This window comes from Falco punctatus (genome assembly GCF_963210335.1).
Source record: "Falco punctatus genome assembly, chromosome: 17".
Taxonomy (NCBI): domain Eukaryota; kingdom Metazoa; phylum Chordata; class Aves; order Falconiformes; family Falconidae; genus Falco; species Falco punctatus.
The window spans coordinates 4,219,810-4,237,518 of NC_137597.1; the positions used below are offsets into that span (position 1 = coordinate 4,219,810).

Genomic DNA, 17,709 nt, shown 5'->3' on the forward strand with positions numbered 1-17,709 from the left:
AGGAGTAAATGGGCTGCGTGGGTTTTGAGCCTAAAGATCCCAGAGGTTCCTTCAGAGCAGAGACACGCTCGTTTGGGGATGCATCCCCATGACAGGCTCCTCCCTTACACCTCACCCACAGCTTCAAGGTAAGGAAGCTAATTCTTGGGTTTGGGGTCCCTCCTGAGACACATCCAGCCCGGTTTTTAGAGATGCTGAATATTCTCAGGTCCAACTCACGTCAATGGCAGAGCCGGGTGCTCAGCGTGACTGAAAGCTGGGACCAGGAGAAACCAATACCAGTAGCTGAGAGCAGGTGAAATTTGTAGTGCCATTTGAAAATGTGGTCATATATCTTGTGCTGTCATTTTGATCCCATTCATTATTTTTCCCTTCTAGCTACAGGACACCTTTATGCAGGACTGCTGCTGCAAGCATATTGCTATAATCTCCCGAGTAAAAGCTGCATAAGAACAGGCCATTGAATAGATGTGGCTGTAAGCAGGAGCAGGACTATAAAGCATGAGCACTGCAAGCAGCACTAGAAAAATCATAAGCTACTTTAACAAAAATAAAAAAATTAAAAAAAAATTCCTATATATTTCAGGGCTTTATGTAACTGTATGTTACCACGGAGCTTATTTACAGTGGTGCCTCATCTGTGTCTTCTAGAAAGCCACATGCTAAAGGACAGGAAGACATAAATTATTTCTTCCTAAAAAGAAGCTAATATCTGGGCTGCAGATTCAATTCAGTGGACTTAAGAATGATTTAGGGCACCTGAACATCATTACACCTGTCCTTTCCAAGTCAGCACAGCAAAGCCACCAGGAACAGAGATGAGCAGAGCCACCTAGTGCAGCCAGGAGGGATGGAACAAGCCTTTACAGTGAGCTCTGCCTTTTGGAAAGGGGAAAAGTATTACTTCAATCACATTTAAGTTGGCAAGTGACTCTAGATCTGGTTCAAACCTGCAACGTTTTAATAACATGTCTAAATTAAAGATATGGATGCACATTTGCTCCCCTTTCGTAAATTAGTCGGCTTTCCCCTCCTTCCATTTTTTTTTTTTTTGTTCAGTTAAAGGAAAATCTGGTATTAAGAGTAATAGATTTTTTGATCTTTTCACGTTTGCCCTCCCCATTTTCCCAACCGATGTGACTAGCTGACATGTTTTTGTCTACATTTCAGTTCCTCTTCCTTCCAGTCCACCTACAAGTGCACCAATAGCTTATCTTTGCTACTTGCATTTTCTTGCAGGCAGCAAAACCAGCAGATGTTCCTACATATGATATACATAATAGCTTGAAATCAATTGACGAAGTTAAATTCTGCAAAGCACCCTCTTGTATTAATATTTAAAGCATCATTTAGTGTATTTGCTATTTAAACAGATACACTAAACCCCCTTGCGTAACAGTAACTTTAATGACGTTTCAAAGTCAGTCATCTAGAAAATGTATTAGTTATACTGTGCAGTGCAGACCAAAATCAGGCTCTGCCTTTGTGGAGCTGGAGGGGTCCTGGTTTCCCACCAGTGATGGCTAACGGGGCTTGTGCTCCCGGTCACACGATGGCTGGAAGAAGCACGTGGCCATGCAGCCCTTGCCTGGATCCATCCCCGAGTTGCAAAGGGAAGAGGAAAAAAAAAACAAAGCAAAGAGATGCTAGAAATCCAAAGCTAAATTAGCTTGTGGAATGGATACCACGTCCCACCCAGCGTCATGAACATTCATAACCCACGACAGGACATGTCGCGGTCTACGTGATTCAAGCAGTGACTCAGACAAAGGCTGTGCATTCATGACAGCTTTCATGGGGTCGTGGCATTTAGAGAAGGGCCACCTCTCAGATCACCATGTCTGACTATGATCCCTCTCTTCAAACTTCAGCCAGTCTTTCCAGAAAGACCTATTTGAAATTAAACTGATCGTTACACTTGATCTTAGCCCAAAGGGCACATCCACGGCTGCTGCATACGCAATATTTGTGCATAAACAAAATCTCGCTGCCTTTCAGTCCGGTCTTTTCCTAAGCCTTGTGTCATTCAATAATTTACCAGCTGTTCCAGAAAACGCTTTGGCTTCAGCAGTAAGGAACTTTAATTGATTTGCTGATGTCTGGAGCTATGTTAAAATACAGTCTAATGCTAGAGAGGATTTGCTGCTGTGTGCATGTAAACTTCAGAGAGCTGAGTATGGGCCAGCAGCTACCCCCACTGCCCTGTCGTTAGCACGGGGTGGTGCAGAATATAAATTCCTGTGACTTTGAGCACCTGCAGCACGGCTGGGGCTGACCTTCCCCTTGAACTGCTCCTAGTAAAGCTGCAGCAGAAGCCCAGCAGGAAAGAGGTTGTGCTGCTTGGAGCTGTCATTAACTTCCAGTTGGGCTTTGAATTAATTGGACACTGCCAACAAAACAGACTCTTTCCCAGCTCTACAGCAGCATGGTGATGGGTGTGTGAGGCTTGGGGATCAGGAGCCAGGGAGGCCCAGGCTGTAGCAGTGAAGATAAGGCAGACAAGGAGGTGAGAGCATCGCTTATCTCTGCTGGTACCACGGCTGGCTTCGGGTCTGGTGGAATGCCTTCCATGGGGAGCCACCACCCTGCCCAGAGGGACGCGAGCACTGGCCAGGTCGAGCCCATGGGACGCCGCAGTGTCTGCACCAGTGTTTCCTGCCCCTTCTTTTAAATCTTGGCAGCGTGGTCCTGCAGCAGGAGGAGAGGGACAGGTGAGAACCCACAGGGGCCAAGGAAAGGAAAGCTGCCTCTGCACATCACTGTCAGAGTGTTTATTTATTTATCACGTAACGGTAGTTACAACTGGAAAAAGCAGGAGGGGGACTGCTGCCAGACAATGTATCTAGGGAGATGTTTTGTTAGTGCCACCAGCTGTCCCTTTGGAATAGAGAGCACGTCTGAGCCATGACTCACACAGCCAGTGTCTTATTTCACTCTTGCATCTATCCAAAAAATGTTCTTTTAGCCCGAGAATGCAGTAAAAGCCTCCTTTTCCTGGCAAGCACTGTCGCAGCCAGGTCTCTTCTACTGCCCGTGTGATGAGGAGAGGAAACCAACCATTTTAACTTCAGGAAAGTAACTCCTGTGACAATTAGAGGAACAGCAGACAACACGCCTGGGAGACAGGTGAAGGCAATACGGTACTCTCTCTGTGAGATACCGATTTAGGATGGGGTGAAAAAGTCATCATATTGTTCAGAGATGCCTCTAAAGTCAGCAGAGAAACTATTCCGGACTCGGATGGATGCAGGATCACATCTTAACATCGAATACTTCAGCAAAGCTAGAAAGCTGCTCCCAGAACAGGTTGTCAGCCCAGCCTTGCCTTGCTAGCAGCCGCCTTCGCTGGCGGTGTTCCCACGCAGACAGCTCTTCAAATCTTACTGCGACTCGGTGTCCCTGAGGTCTGCTCTTCCCCATCACTTCACCGAGGTCTGCTCAGGTGTTCTGCCCTCCATACCCTGACACAGTGAGGCCAGATCTTTTAAAACAGAGACAGACAGACCGCCAGATGTTGCAGGACACATCTGCCACAGGATGGAGAACAGGCTCAGGGCAGGACACCACAGCTTGGGCTTGCACCACTGAGATGGCGTTGGCTCAATGGCCGATCCTGTGGCTGCAGTGCAGGGCTGTGGTCACCTCGGAGGTTTCCCCACACACGAGGTGCAGCTGCTGAAGAATTTTACCTACGAGGGAAAAGTCTGCACCTACCGGCTGCGTCCAGCCTGCTGGGTGTGGGGAGAGGCCATGAGGTGCTGCTGGAAGGTTTGGCTCTTGCCATGGGGGAGCGAACAAGAAGAGACAACGGGCTGAGTCACATTCTCCCTGCGCGAGACCCGACGTGCGTGGGGACCTCTTGTGCCTCATCAGCGGCTGAACAGCGACTCCAGCGTGCAGGGCACTCCGAGCAGCATGAAATTCAGAGTCAACTAAATAAGCCATTCAATCAGTGGGGTGAGGGGAACCTCGATAAAAACGCTGGTTGGCAAGTGCAATGACTTCAGTTAACCTAAGTGCCACCGGAAGGTCCTCACAAGAGGCTAACCGCATCCATGGCACCTCTCAGCACCCGTGTCCCAGCTCCTTCTCTGAACTAGCTGACGGAAAAAAAATTTCCGTCACTGACTTCAGTCATCAGGCCCATGCACCAAGCTCTTGTACACACGTGCGCACCTCGGGGGAAACTCGGGTCACTAAAAACCAACCAAACAAAACTGATCAAAGCTTTCATTCCTATGGCTTTAACGCAAAATGTCAGATTGACAGCGACTCGGTGGTGTCCTTTTATATTTTTGGCACAGGCAGATGCTGCGACAGGGTGGATCATGACTATTTAGTGCACTGCCCTAGATGGAGCGGCGAAGCAGCTGGGGAAGGGCTGGATTGAGGTAGAGTCTCAGTGCCACATTCCCGAGATTAGATTAGAGCTCAGCCCTGAACCCTGCAGAGGGGCCACACCAGCGAAAGCTAAAGGCTGCAAGAAGGATGGGACCCTAGCCATCAAGAGCTTCCAAAAATAAAGAAAAGTGGGTCAGAGGGACTGAAATGCTTCTTTTAAGTATAAGGGTAAGAAGGAAACAAGCTGTCACTCATTAAGAGAGGATTCCCATCCCCAAAAATACTGGCTGAAATGTCAAAGGTGAGAGTAATTGGACAGGGGACTCGGAATTTGAGCACAGTTGCCATGCAAGAGGAAAAACACTACACCTGCCCTCCAGGAAAGTATTTTGAGCTTAAAGATAAATAAAATTCTGCATCATGAAAATGAAAGATACGTGTTCCATGGATAGGATGTCTTGGAACTTGTCAAATCCTTGATTCCACTGTTGTCACAATACTCTCCATGCCAGCAGTGTCAGTCATCAAATAAACAACTTCTCATCGCTAGCAAACAGTGTGGGAGTAAAGTGTGGGGTGGGATGCTCTGTCCCCAGAACAAGTGCATTTCAGTGATGTTACTAATGAAAAGCTACAAAAGATACTGTAGCACAGAAAGGCAGGCTACTGTTAACAAGGGGGCTTGAGAGTAGCCAGAATTATCTATGATAACATATTATTTATTGCCTATGATAATAAATTATCTGCCCCATGGCAAAAATTTATTTCACTTTGTGATAATGCAGACCCCTCTAGAGTCTCTAAAGAGCTGACTACAACAACACCACAAAGACTGAGTTTGGCCTGAAAGCAGGTATTCACACCTATTTGATTTCTATGGAATGTGGTTTATCCTCCCCAAACTAGGAGCAGGCTTTCCACTAAGTACAGACTGAGCACTCAATCAAATCTAGCTTAGTATTTCATATTTATCCAAATCTTGATGATGCGGGGTTGTGAACTAAGTGCAGAACCCAAGATACTGGAGATTTGATTTCCAATATGCGTTGGCTAAAACATGAGTTCTGCACAGCTACACATTTTCCATTTACTTTCGCCCTCATCGCATAGCAGGATTAGTCTCCGAGAAAAATCTTACTCAGGTTTTCATTAGGCTTGGCTCACATGGGATTTATACAGACTTTACATCATTTAAATTCAGTGAGCAACTGGAAGAATTTCACGTAATCCTGAAAGAAAAAAGGAAAAGAGAACTCCCCCAGCCCAAACATATAAAACTCTAAAAAGAGCTCATGTGAAAGCGACATTACCCTCGAGTATCCTTCTGAGATACCAGAGCCTCTTTCAGAAATCTGGTTGATACAGTGCCGAGCAAACCAAACATCCCAAACTTGTGTCAATAAAATCTTTATAGTCCTTCTCACTTCTCTTTGTATGAAAGACTCCACACCCACACTAGTCCAGGCAAACCCCAATAAGTACCTTAGCAGAATGCCTCCAGTAGCCTGTCCTCAGCACGCTGCTGACACCAGTCCCAGTTATAACCAGCATAACCACACACTTCACTTCTCATCACACCTCCACCACGGGCTCTCATCTGCCTGATTATTTGGCTCCAGCACAATCACTCATTCAACATCTGCATCCTCTGCAGTGGCAAAGATGAAAGAAACTAAGAAATACGGCAAGAATCACTAAGCCCAGCAGTTTTCAACTGGTTACCCTTACCTAGCCATGTTACCGCTCCTGGTATGCTGGGCATCTTTCAAACATTCAGGCAACAGTGAAAAAAAGAAGAAAAAAAAAAAACCAGAACAACAGGTAGATGCTCAGTACGTGCACTCGGAATTGCCCTGCACCAGAAACAGTGTCCCACTGTGAATTATACAGCTGACTTTAAAATATGTGGGAGCAGGTTCTGGCTTGCCTTTACACCAGTACACTCTGACAGCAACTTCAACAAGCAAGATTTCACCCTGTTCAGCTCCCGTTTTGTGTCCCTGCACGGATGAGCAGGGTGGAAGGAAAGGCAGGTCTCCTGCTCCTCCGAGCACTCCTGCTGGGATGCAACATGAGGCCAAATCCACCAACAACGGGGATTTCTCAGCAAACCAAATGGGGATTATCCCTTTCCCCCCTTGCCCGAGCCAAAACAATGGTCCTTCAAGGTCAGCAATGTAATAAACTGGCAAAAGAAGATAAATGGAGAAGCTGCCAGCTCTGCATCTTGCCAGCTGTCACACTAATGGATAAATAGGTACTATGCTTCCAAGATTTTCCATCTATCTCTTAATCCGCCCACAGTGAAGTTGTCAGTTTTAAATTAAAAGGGGAGCAAGAGGGACTGTTAAAAAGACCTAGAGAAAGCAAGGGAAGGAGGCGACATCTGAGAGCCCTGGGTCACCCTACCCCATCCAGCCTCTATCATTGCTGCTTTGTTCCGTATTTAGCTCCTGACAACTGTGCCTAGTGCAGGAACTCCCAGCTCTGTTTTTCCCTCCTCCCTCTGCTGTCTCCTCTCCCTGAGAGCTCTCAGAAATTGCTCTTTCTTTTTCCCAGTGGCCATAACTTAATACTCCCATACTCAAGAAGATGGCAGAAAAGCAGGAGGAGCCCAGCAACACCCAGAATGGAGAGCCTGACAATGCAGAAGAAGGCGAGGAAAAAAAGAAGAAGAAGTTGAAGCGGGAAGACCTGCCGCCATTTGAAATTGTGACAGGGTAAGAGGTTGGGATATAAATACGAGGGTGCAAGAGAGTGAAGTGGGGATGTTCAAAGGTCTCTGTCTCAGCTCTTATGTTGGGTAATCAAAGACGGCATCTTCAGCCAGTGCACTTCTGAATATTTTTAAATGGTGTAAGTACGGATTTTGTTATTGTGGAGTTTTGTTAGAAGTTTCAATGAGCTTTACGGAGGATGGATTCACACCAGCCAGGCAGAAAAATCTTTGGTTTATACAAGCAGGTCTGTTTCTTTAGTGTTGACTGATTCCCTTACAGCGGGAGCAGTCCCACTGACTGCAAAGGGATCACTTGCCTGATGATATCGGGATGGTAGGTACTGGCCCTTGATGAGCGCTGAATATTGATTTCTTGGGATGATCAATGGCTCTTGTCTGAAAGTTTCTCTGTCTGTGGATTAGGAAAAAATACTGCTATGGCTGATTTGCTTTATGGACCTAAGGGAGCTCAAGAGAGCTAAAATTCCACATTTTCAAGCACTCCACACCCGCAGCTGGAGCCTGACTTTCAAAAAAGCCTAACTCACAGAAAGGCACCAAAACAACAGGCAGTTTTCAAGACAGCAAAGCAGCAAGCAGCTCCTTTCTTCCAGCGAGCCTGGCCTTTGCAAAAGGCAGATGTAACAGAGATCTACTAGGAAGGTGAACTGTCAGGCATAACTGACAGCTGCAACTAGAAAAAAACCTCTGTAATCTCCTATCTCTACACATTTCAAAATGTTTGTTGTAGTAGTAGTAGTAGCAGCAAGATGCCCTGTGTCATGCTTCCCTCTGGTCTCCCTTAGCAGCCACCGAGGCAGTGTTCCCAGTGTGTAAACCAAAACTACGGTTTCTTCCAGCTGCTCAAATGTAAAGCTCAGGCCACACACCCTAAAATCCCACTTGGAATCCATCTGCCTGTGACACGGTCACTGGGAAGAAAGATTCTGGAAATACAATTTGGCTGGCATTTCTGAAAACAGTGCATGAGGCAGGACAGCGCCTACGTCTGATCTCACACAATTGGGTTACATTCCTGCGCAGGAGTGAAAAAAAACATTTTCTCCTTAAAAAGTGTCTGCTCTGAAAAAAATAACTTCTTGAGGAGGGGGCTGTTCTCAGCCTTTGGTCTCTGTCATACACAATCATGGAAATAATACAAGTCTGCTAAAGCAGTGACTTTTAAGAAATCAAGAAATTAATTGATTTCTTCATTAAGAAATCAAGACATTAAAAAATTAAGAAATCTTTTTAAGAAAAGCACATCCCTCTGCTAGGAAGGGAGCTAAGACACCAAAAATTGTTTATATAAGCCACTGGACCAATGACACATACGGTGACAATTTCTAGACAATTAAGATGTACTAAAATGAATCTCCATGAAGAAGTTAGTTTTTTCAGCCTTGCAGCATTCAACTTTGCAATTAGAAATGCTAAGGAATTGGGCAGTACCTCCAAACTTCCTTGCTAAGCCAAACACAACCTCGATAGGAATTGGTATGCTAATCATGGATGAAAAATAATTTCTTAGTGTCCATCCTGCAATGAAATTATTTGCTGAAATTACATGGGCATTGCAGAATTTGACAGGACTTTCCGCTCCGGAAAGGCAACAACAAGAACACGAGGGAAGACGTGCTTACAGAAAGGAGTAAAACCAGGAAAAGTTAACCTGCTGAGATTTAGGAGTGAGCTGCACGGCTGGAACTGCACCAGGGCAGAGGGACTGAAGTAAGAGCAGCAAGTGATGCAAGGAAGCCTCGGGTAACGCTTTTGCAGGGACAAGTTAATGTCTGTGATATGGCATCTCCATATGTTAAGTTGGTACCAGCTGGTTTTCACGTTCTATACCCCGATTCCAAGCAAGACAAGAGTTCTAAGGTTTTGAAATGAAAGTACTCAGACACCTGATGAGGGATGACAGAGCTGCTGGTATGCGAGTATACCACCCTCATCACAATATTATTTGGAAAATGCTTATAAATATCTGGTGAATTCCTGTAGGAACTGGGACCAAGTCTCCTCTGATTATTAGTTTATTACTAATACGCTGGCTAAGGTGAGAATGAGGAAGTAAAGCAGAAATCCTAAAGAACCCTGAAAGAGGTACAGAAAAATCCAGCAATTTTTACTTTCATTAAGTACGCTGTGAGTTTAGACTGTGCCTTGACCTACTATGATCACTGTTAGAATTTTTCTAATTATTTACAAATTTTCAGCCAATAAAGTCAGTTATGTGAATGATGAGAAAACACATAACTGCAACTGTGGAAGCACTTAAATCCAATTACATTGCATTTCAGTTTTAGCCCTTGGATTAGGGGCATCTTATGACACAGCCAAGTTTTCAAGCTGTTCCTTATAGCTCTGGGGAGTCTGGCTTACAAGAAAAACACTGGGAATGTAATTACTCTGTTTAAGAATATTAACCCCTTTTTTTGTCAACATTTGGCTCACAATCCTGGATAAATATAAGCCCCATCTGTGTACATTTCATGACATTTAAGCAGACACATTTATTTACACTTTCCCCAGAGTGTAAATGAGGCTCCTTCTGGCAGTGACAAATCCTTGGTTCCTGTTACAGTTGATCGTTACAGGCTTTCTATAATCAATGAGCCCAGCATGCGTTTATCTGTGAATAGCTGTCAAAGAGCAAGTCAAAGGACAGTGTTTTATCACTTTAAACCACCTAAGACCATAGTAAATTAGTCACTGAACAAATATTGAAATCTAAAGATTATGTCCTACTTGTTTACAGCATCTTTTAGATAATCCTGCAGTTTTATTCTCTCATTAGAAGTTCTCACTCTCTTCTCCTACCTGACATGCAATACTGCCAGTGTCACACTGGGCAGCTGCTCTGTTCCTCCAGCCTACCCTATTTCAGCAAAATCTTCTGCTCAGTCCAGTACCATTCTTACAGATTGAGGTTTCTGTCTCAAAGTTTCTATCTTTTTCATCTCCATGTGACCTAACGGATGACAAAACACTTCGCTCCCCAGGGTAAGCCCTTCGATAAATTAGGTTTGAGGCATTTAGAAAATCCCTACATATCACCCTTTAATGATGACCTTCAGAGGAGGAGGATGAGGATTTCAACTTTCACCTTCCCCATACACTGTGAGCTATGCGACCACCTGCATCCTATTGCGGGAACAGGTGATTATTAAGAATATTATGACAGTTCAGTGCCTGTAAACAATTTTTAAACTTTCTATATACATAAAACTTATCTGCAAGTCTTACAATGACTGTAATGCCTTCACTGGAGAGGGAAATAGCAAGCCAACTTCACTAACTGCAACGAAAAAACAACAACAGAAAAGTAATTAGCCTAGTCACTGAAATATCTGATATTTGCATATTTTAATAGATTGCAAAGTCACAGGCAAGATGACACAATTTTTATGTTTAGAATTTACAGCAGTAAAGCTTCCACTACAAGAAAATACAAGAACAGAACTCACATCTCCTAGGCACATTTTGTTTGCATTATCTCTCCTTAATGTTGGAACAAAAATAAAGGGTAAAATAGAGATAATATTAACATTTGTACACCACCTGTCATTCAAACATGGGAAAATAGGCTTGCCAAGAATTAGTCATTTACTCAGAAACAGTCTATTCAAAGCTAAACTTGAGTTTCCAAAGAAGTTGGCTTAATGACACAGCTGTTTCAGGGATGTATTTTGATGCTCAATTGTTTGCAAAGAGTTTTAATCTACCCAAATAAACCATACAATTTTGATACTTCACTTGGCAATAAGTTATGAGGGTCATCTGCCAATCACGCTGTAATTCAAAAGGTGAAATTATGCAGCATACGGCAATTAAATATATATGCACCCTTAAGGTACACGTGGTTTTTTCTTGCCCACTCTCTCCCCGCTGAATCACTTGCTACGGGGCTTTCCAGTTACTTGCAGGACCAGAGAGACCTTCCCCAGGTCCCCACTGCTGGGAAGTCACATAGCAAGGACTCAGCTAAGCCCTGTCAGGCCAGAAGTTTACAATTCACACTTGTGCCGAAGCGTCCTCCCTGCTCTGGTTTACATGGGATTAAGCAGATTCTTGCTAACTAGCACACACAGCCCGTTGCTTGCCTGTGTATCCACGATCAGCCAATTTTCCAAGCTCTCAGCCAGCTACTTACAGACTTGGGAAATGCCCTGAGCTTTGTTTACATTCTTTACCTGAAACTTATTAAGCTGATGGATATGCCATGTTGCTAGGAGGATAGATTTAGGTGAACATCCCAGATAATCTTAGACGCTGAGATGATAAGCAATAAAACCCATCTAGAAGGCCTGTCTAAATAACCTCTGAGTCAAAGCATCCTGGAACAGATTGCTGCTGTTTAAACAGTTCATCAAAACATAACAGACTCAATCCCACTACTGATGTAACCACTCTGCGGTCAGGAGAGTTAAATCAGGAATGAACTTCCATGTGACTCTGATGTGCCACATTTAAATATATGATGTTATTTTAAAACAACTTATTGTAGCCTTACAAACTTAGCTCTGAAACGAGGCAACGGGCGGCTTATGTCAGACCCAACGTAGCTGGACTTCAGAGAAATTGTTAATTAAAGAATCATTAAATCATTAGCAAAGAACCATTCATTATCTAGCATATAAAGCAGGAAAATCGCTGTTCTCAGAAGCATGTGAAATTTTTTGTCTCCAAGAACAAGAGAAAGGAGTTCAGGGAATAAGCGGCACCGTGCTAAATTAGAATCCGATAATGCTCTTTAATAAAATCAGTGAAAGCCTTACAATTAATCTCAAATAAAATAAGACTCACTCTAACAAAACTTTAAGTCATCTACTGTAAAGGAACAGCAGTCAAAATGCTAAGAAAAGGAAGCAGAAATAGTCTTTCCGGGTAGTTTTGAAATTGTGCAAGCCAGTGCAAGTTTCCCTTATCTAGGCTTGTGCTAACTCTCAATGCAAACTAGGGAACCACAGAGCAAATCATACCCAAACACCATGAATAATTTGCTCATTAATCAAAATAAAAGTCTGCATCCACACTACTGCTTCTCATCCCTCATTAATACACTGCAAGCTAAAACATTAATAGCATGGAAGGCTCCCAAACGAGCTTTTCTGTTGTTTAAATCCCTTCTTGTGCAGATCCCATCTACGTAGAATGGAACAATACAAGGCTTTAATTATATCGTTTAAGAAGCAGCTCAACACCTGCTTCTAGTAAAATTTCTACAGCTGAACTAGCACTCTCAACTTCCACTGTCACAGATCAATGATATGTGAAAAGAATTACAGTGGTCCTTGACTGACAGCAACAGTAGATATTCCCAGGGCAGATGCAATTCTGTGAACAAAATTGTTTTGACTCATACATCTTGTTGCATTTAGAAGACTAATGAACTTCCTCTCGCAGTACAAAGTACAACTGTGCCAACCCAACCACATCAACTCTCACACCACTTGGCTGGTACAGTACACTGATATTCCAAGTGAAGTCGTTCATCTGTAAAATCACGCGCTGGGAAATCCAAAACAGAAGTGGGAACTGTAACTCCGGTCCTTTTACTGCCAATCTGTGTAGCAGGCCCAAATGCACCCCAGATACTACAGCAGTATCATAAAAAATTAAATAGAGAGGGTGTTCTTTTGTTTTCGCTTTCTCAAAAGCCAGAAGTGCCACAGGACTTTGGCAGCAAGAAAATTCCTGGCTGCATGAAGTATGGAATACACGTACCAGAGAGGAATTTCTGAAACTTTGTAAGTAGAATTAAACATTTAAATGTTTAAATACAATTTTCCGTAAAATAACACAGCTAAAGCAGCCTGATGATCACTGTAATTTACTCTGAGTTACGTATCTAGACAGCACACCATTTCCAATTTGTTTCTAAGCAAAAAACCATTTGCTTACAGAACATAACGTATTTGCAGCCAGGTATTTCATGCAGAACTCTTAAATGCCTATTTCCTGGTCTTTCTGCTCACATTCCCATTCCAATCCCTCCAATTTGTACAGAATATCATGCTGTTTGGGGCTTTTCTTGCAGACTTAGCAAAGCCTTACCCTTTGCACTTCCACTAATTTTAAAAAACATCAGATCCAGCTCTTCATCAACAGTCCCTGCCCCTGACCTGCAAGCATCCCACACTTCCAGTGTCCCATACTAGCGTTTCCCACTAGTGATCTGACAGCACGTTCATTCGTAGTTCCCACATTACTACACAAGCATAATATACTGATCTTGATTCTTTTCACTCTTTCCCATACTATTCACTTCCACCATCTCCGGAGACATCTTGTGAGATGTTGCATCACAAATTGTTCTTTCCTTTCAGCAGAACGATGCTTTGCCACTTACTTCTGCAGCCTCTTTGCTCTCCCCAATTAAAATTTCCAAGAGTCTGAGAATCTCTCCTGACCTTTGCTCAGTGTACCCCCTGGAGAGGCCTGACATTACAATCCGACTATAGATGAGACAGGGATGAATAAGACACTTACTGTTTTACAAAGATTCATTACTGCCTCACTGGGAATATCAAGGTTATAGGTCCACCTAAAGCTCAGATGAGAGGAGTACAACATGCCAGAAGATTACGAGTGTGTAATAAATGAAATACTGTCCTACTGCTGTTCATTATTTCACTTTGACTGCTTTGTGCAGTCTTCACTCCTGTCCTTTGTAGCACTTCATGGGTCACAAGGCATGATGTCAGCAGTATCTTTTTCATCGTTCCACCTAACATCCTTCAAGTACTAGTCCTTGTACTGATGTACTCCACAGTTAGATGCTACAGGGGGCAATCAGGAAAGCCTGGTACTCCTAAGAAAGGAGCAGGTACTATGAGACAACACAGCTTTCCTTTTTCACCTCTTCACTCAACAATGCGTAAAAGCTATACATGGTATTTTAAGGGACTGCTATTAATTTCCCTAAATAACAGCAGACTACCTTGTCTGGGTGAAAAGAGGACTGCAAACACATTACTCACTGTGATGATTCACTTTGGATTATGCTTCTATAGAAACCCAGAATGGAAGAAGTGCAATACAATTTTTTAAAAAAAATATCTGAAGTTTATCAGTAGTATCTATGAGACAGCTATCAAACTTCAGTAGGAAATACACTTTTTCATAGCAAAGTTAGATTTGATCTCAGATATTTTATTAAACTAAAATCACAACATAATCCTACTGAATATTTGTATTCAACTGATACTGGAAGAGTAAAAAACTAGAACACGTGAAAACTGCAACTAGACAGTCACGCTTGCCTCTACTCAGAGGAAATCCAGACTGCAAAAGCACTGGGGGTAAAACATTAGTTAGCGATGCTAGACATCTTCCTAACAATTTAGGGCAACAGGTCCTGCAGATTAATATTGCACCACCACCCTGAGAGAACTATGTTAATGGCCTAGAAAACAGAACAGTTCAGGCTATAGGTGCATTAAGACTGGGAAAATGCCAGTTGCTGTCTCTCCTTAACAACAGCAAGTATCACAGTCTCAACAAATACGTTTCAGAAGCAAGCTCCTCTTCAAATACCTCAATGCCAATACCTGAAATTCCCAGTACAAGTTTGTTAAAATGAAGTGAAAAAGACTAGGTAGTAAGAACGGGCCCGTAAGCCTCACTACACAGCAAAACTAGCTGAGTAACTTAGAATTTTTAATGTATTCTTATCCTTCTGTTAAAAGGCATCTCCTTTTAATACATGGAGAAATGCAGCCTTCGTAGATGCAGCAATGTCCAAGATCACACGCAGGAACTAAACACGTGCTATAACCCTTTATTGTCAGCCTCTGAGATGCTTCTCTCCTCTCCACTTTCTATAGGGAGCGCCTCCCAGCCATGTTTTTCAAATTCCAGTTCAGGAATGTGGAATACAGCTCAGGCAGGAACAAAACCTTCCTGTGTTATGTTGTCGAGACCCAAGGCAAAGAGTCAGTGACTTCTCGGGGTTACCTGGAAGATGAGCACGCGGCCGCCCATGCAGAAATGGCTTTCTTTAACACAATTTTACCAAAGTTTGAATCAAGCCTCCGCTACAACATCACTTGGTACGTCTCCTCCAGTCCCTGTGTGACCTGTGCTGATCGGATAACCGAGACCCTAAAGAAGAACAAGAACCTGCATCTGACAATCATGGTAGGGCGCCTCTTCATGTGGGAAGAGCCAGAAATGCAGGCTGCCCTGAAAAAAATGAAGTCAGTTGGCTGCAAGCTGAGGATTATGAAGCCTCAAGACTTTGAGTATGTCTGGCAGAACTTTGTGGAACAGGAGGAAGGAGAGGAAGCAAAGGCTTTCGTGCCATGGGAGGACATTCAAGAGAACTTCCAGTATTACGAGGAAAAGCTGGCCGAGATTTTACACTGAAGCTCACGTGAGTGAGGATTTCCACTTGGTCACGTACCTCCTTGTACTAGTATTACAGACTCCTCTTTTTTTTCTTCAGGTTCTTAAAGATGTAACCCAGAGCCAACTTCAGTTATTGTTACACTCCTATGTACCTGGCTGGGTTTGCCTGTACCGAAATACAGAAAATAACCCCTGGCAGTAACTTTCCCTTTACGGGTAATAACGCTAAAGTGGGCTCCTCCACAGCAAACACATTAAGGGATTTAGAGTTGGGGTTTTTTTCTCCTCTAAGTAAACATCTCCAGGAAAAAATAATAAAATGGTAGCAGGGTCACTAGGTGCAACAAGAATACCTCACTGCTCCCCACATGCATGGTTATTTGTAACACACACACGGAAACAGTGAGAGGAAGGTGGAGAAAAGGGGATTCCCCCACCCCACAAAGTCTAGCCCTCTAGAAAAAAAAAAACCAACCAACCAACCAACCACTAAAGGAAATCAGTTATCATTGCAGAATTTCCTTTTTGATTTTTTAAGGAGTACAAAAGTCACCTATTTAAGCCATAGAACATGAAAGCATTTACAGGTTCTAACACATCTCTCTTTTACCTCCCCCAGGACCAATTCAGAAAAGATTATGAAGAGAGATGCAACAGACTTGGACATCTAGGACACTCCCACTTTCCAAGGTTTGATTCCAGCAGGATGGAGTACCAACTTCTGGAAGACCAGGCCCTGATGGACTACAAATACACGTACAAAACAGATCTTTGGTGATTGGGATTTTTTTTGGTTTGTTTTATTCCTCCCCCTACGCTGGCCCCCGCCCCAAACAAACCCATGCTGCCTCTGCCGATAGGAAAAAAAGAAAGCAACGTACGGTGTGGTTAAAGTCTTGAACAAAATGGATTGCAGTGGACCTACAGGAAAAGACTGTAGGCCTCAAGTACTGGGATGCCTCTATCAGACAATACCTTAGAACAAAGCTGGCAATTAGATAAATGCATTTAGAAAGTACATTCTTCATAAATATTAAGAAAGGGATTTAAGATGAGAAAAAAAAAAAAAATCTTCTTCCTCTTGTCGTCCTCAATAATCAGAGCTGTGAATTAAACTAGGGGTAACTGGTCTATGCCGAATTGCGACGGAGCCCCAAGTACTTGATTTCAAACACATCAAATACCTTCTTCCCTTGTTCAATGATGTTTGTGATAATAAAATTGGGAAAGGCAAAGTTAAATAAAATTGGAAGTCACTGCAAAAGCTCAAGCACTGTTTACTCCTTCCCCTCTACTTGCAAGAGGTCCTAAATTTAAACTGACAAGTGAGACATTCCGGGACAGCCATATATGAAATATTTCCTAGGCAAAGCGCAGCATAACGAGAAGAGAGAATTACTACATGCCAAAAAAATTTCAAGAGTACATACAAGTGTGGGAGACACGAAAATATGGGCGTATCACTTTCCACCTAAAACTAGGCACAGACCAAGTAAGGGGTCATGGGGGACACACACCGGCTAAGAAACTGAGTCAGATAGGGTTTGTTCTTCCAACTGGTTCTTCCTTGGTTTCTCCTGGACCTGACAGAGAAACCCCAGAGGCCATGAAGAAGGTCAGAGGGCTGGAGCACCTCTCCTATAAGGACGGGCTGAGAGTTGGGGTTGTTCAGCCTGGAGAAGGCTCCAGGAAACCTTTACCAGCCTTCCAGTGCCTAAATGTGGCTTGTAAGAAAGATGGGGATACACTTTTTAATAGGGCCTGAAGTGTTAAGACAAGGGGTAACTGTTTTAAACTGAAAGAGGGTAGATTTAGGTTAGATACTGTATCGTGAGGGTGGTGAGGCACTGGGAACAGGTCACCCATAGAAGCTGTGGGTGCCCCATCCCTGGAAGCATTCAAGGTCAAGCTGGATGGGGCTTGGAGAAACATGGTCTAGTGAAAGATGTCCCTGCCCATGGCAGGGGGTGGGGACTACGTATCTTTAAGGTCCCTTTCAACCCGATCTGTGGTGATCCTATGAATCTCCTGCACTGTCACAAGCCGGAAGGGTGCTAGACGCAGACATGTAAAACTGCTGACTGCACCCATCTCTTACCTCAGTCAACTGCACTAAACTCTTGGCATAAATTTTCAAGGCTGAAAAAACGTGCAGCAGTGAGAACACCTTTGTGAAGCCACTGTGGGTTTCATCTCTTTGTCACTACATTAAAAAAAAAAAAAAAAGTGTAAGGACTAAATCACTGAGCAGTCTCGATGCCCACTCCTGATCAGCTCAATAATCCATGTTCCTG

General features: G+C 43.5%; 1 protein-coding gene across 1 annotated transcript; it reads left to right on the plus strand.

Moving 5' to 3' along the window:
- The first annotated feature begins 31 nt into the window (after window positions 1-31).
- APOBEC2 (apolipoprotein B mRNA editing enzyme catalytic subunit 2) lies at window positions 32-16,679 on the plus strand. The gene is made up of 3 exons (XM_080367341.1): window positions 32-7,061; window positions 14,893-15,440; window positions 16,035-16,679. The coding sequence occupies exons 1-2, from the start codon at window positions 6,934-6,936 to the stop codon at window positions 15,431-15,433; spliced, it is 669 nt and encodes a 222-aa protein (XP_080223467.1). The 5' UTR covers window positions 32-6,933; the 3' UTR covers window positions 15,434-15,440; window positions 16,035-16,679.
- Window positions 16,680-17,709: the final 1,030 nt, after the last annotated feature.

Bases quoted from the DNA above. Each gene is read 5' to 3' on its own strand.
- APOBEC2 (XM_080367341.1), top strand. From the start codon at position 6,934: ATGGCAGAAAAGCAGGAGGAGCCCAGCAACACCCAGAATGGAGAGCCT. The intron at 7,062-14,892 runs GTAAGAGGTTGG...CACTTTCTATAG, and splicing joins CCATTTGAAATTGTGACAGG to GGAGCGCCTCCCAGCCATGT.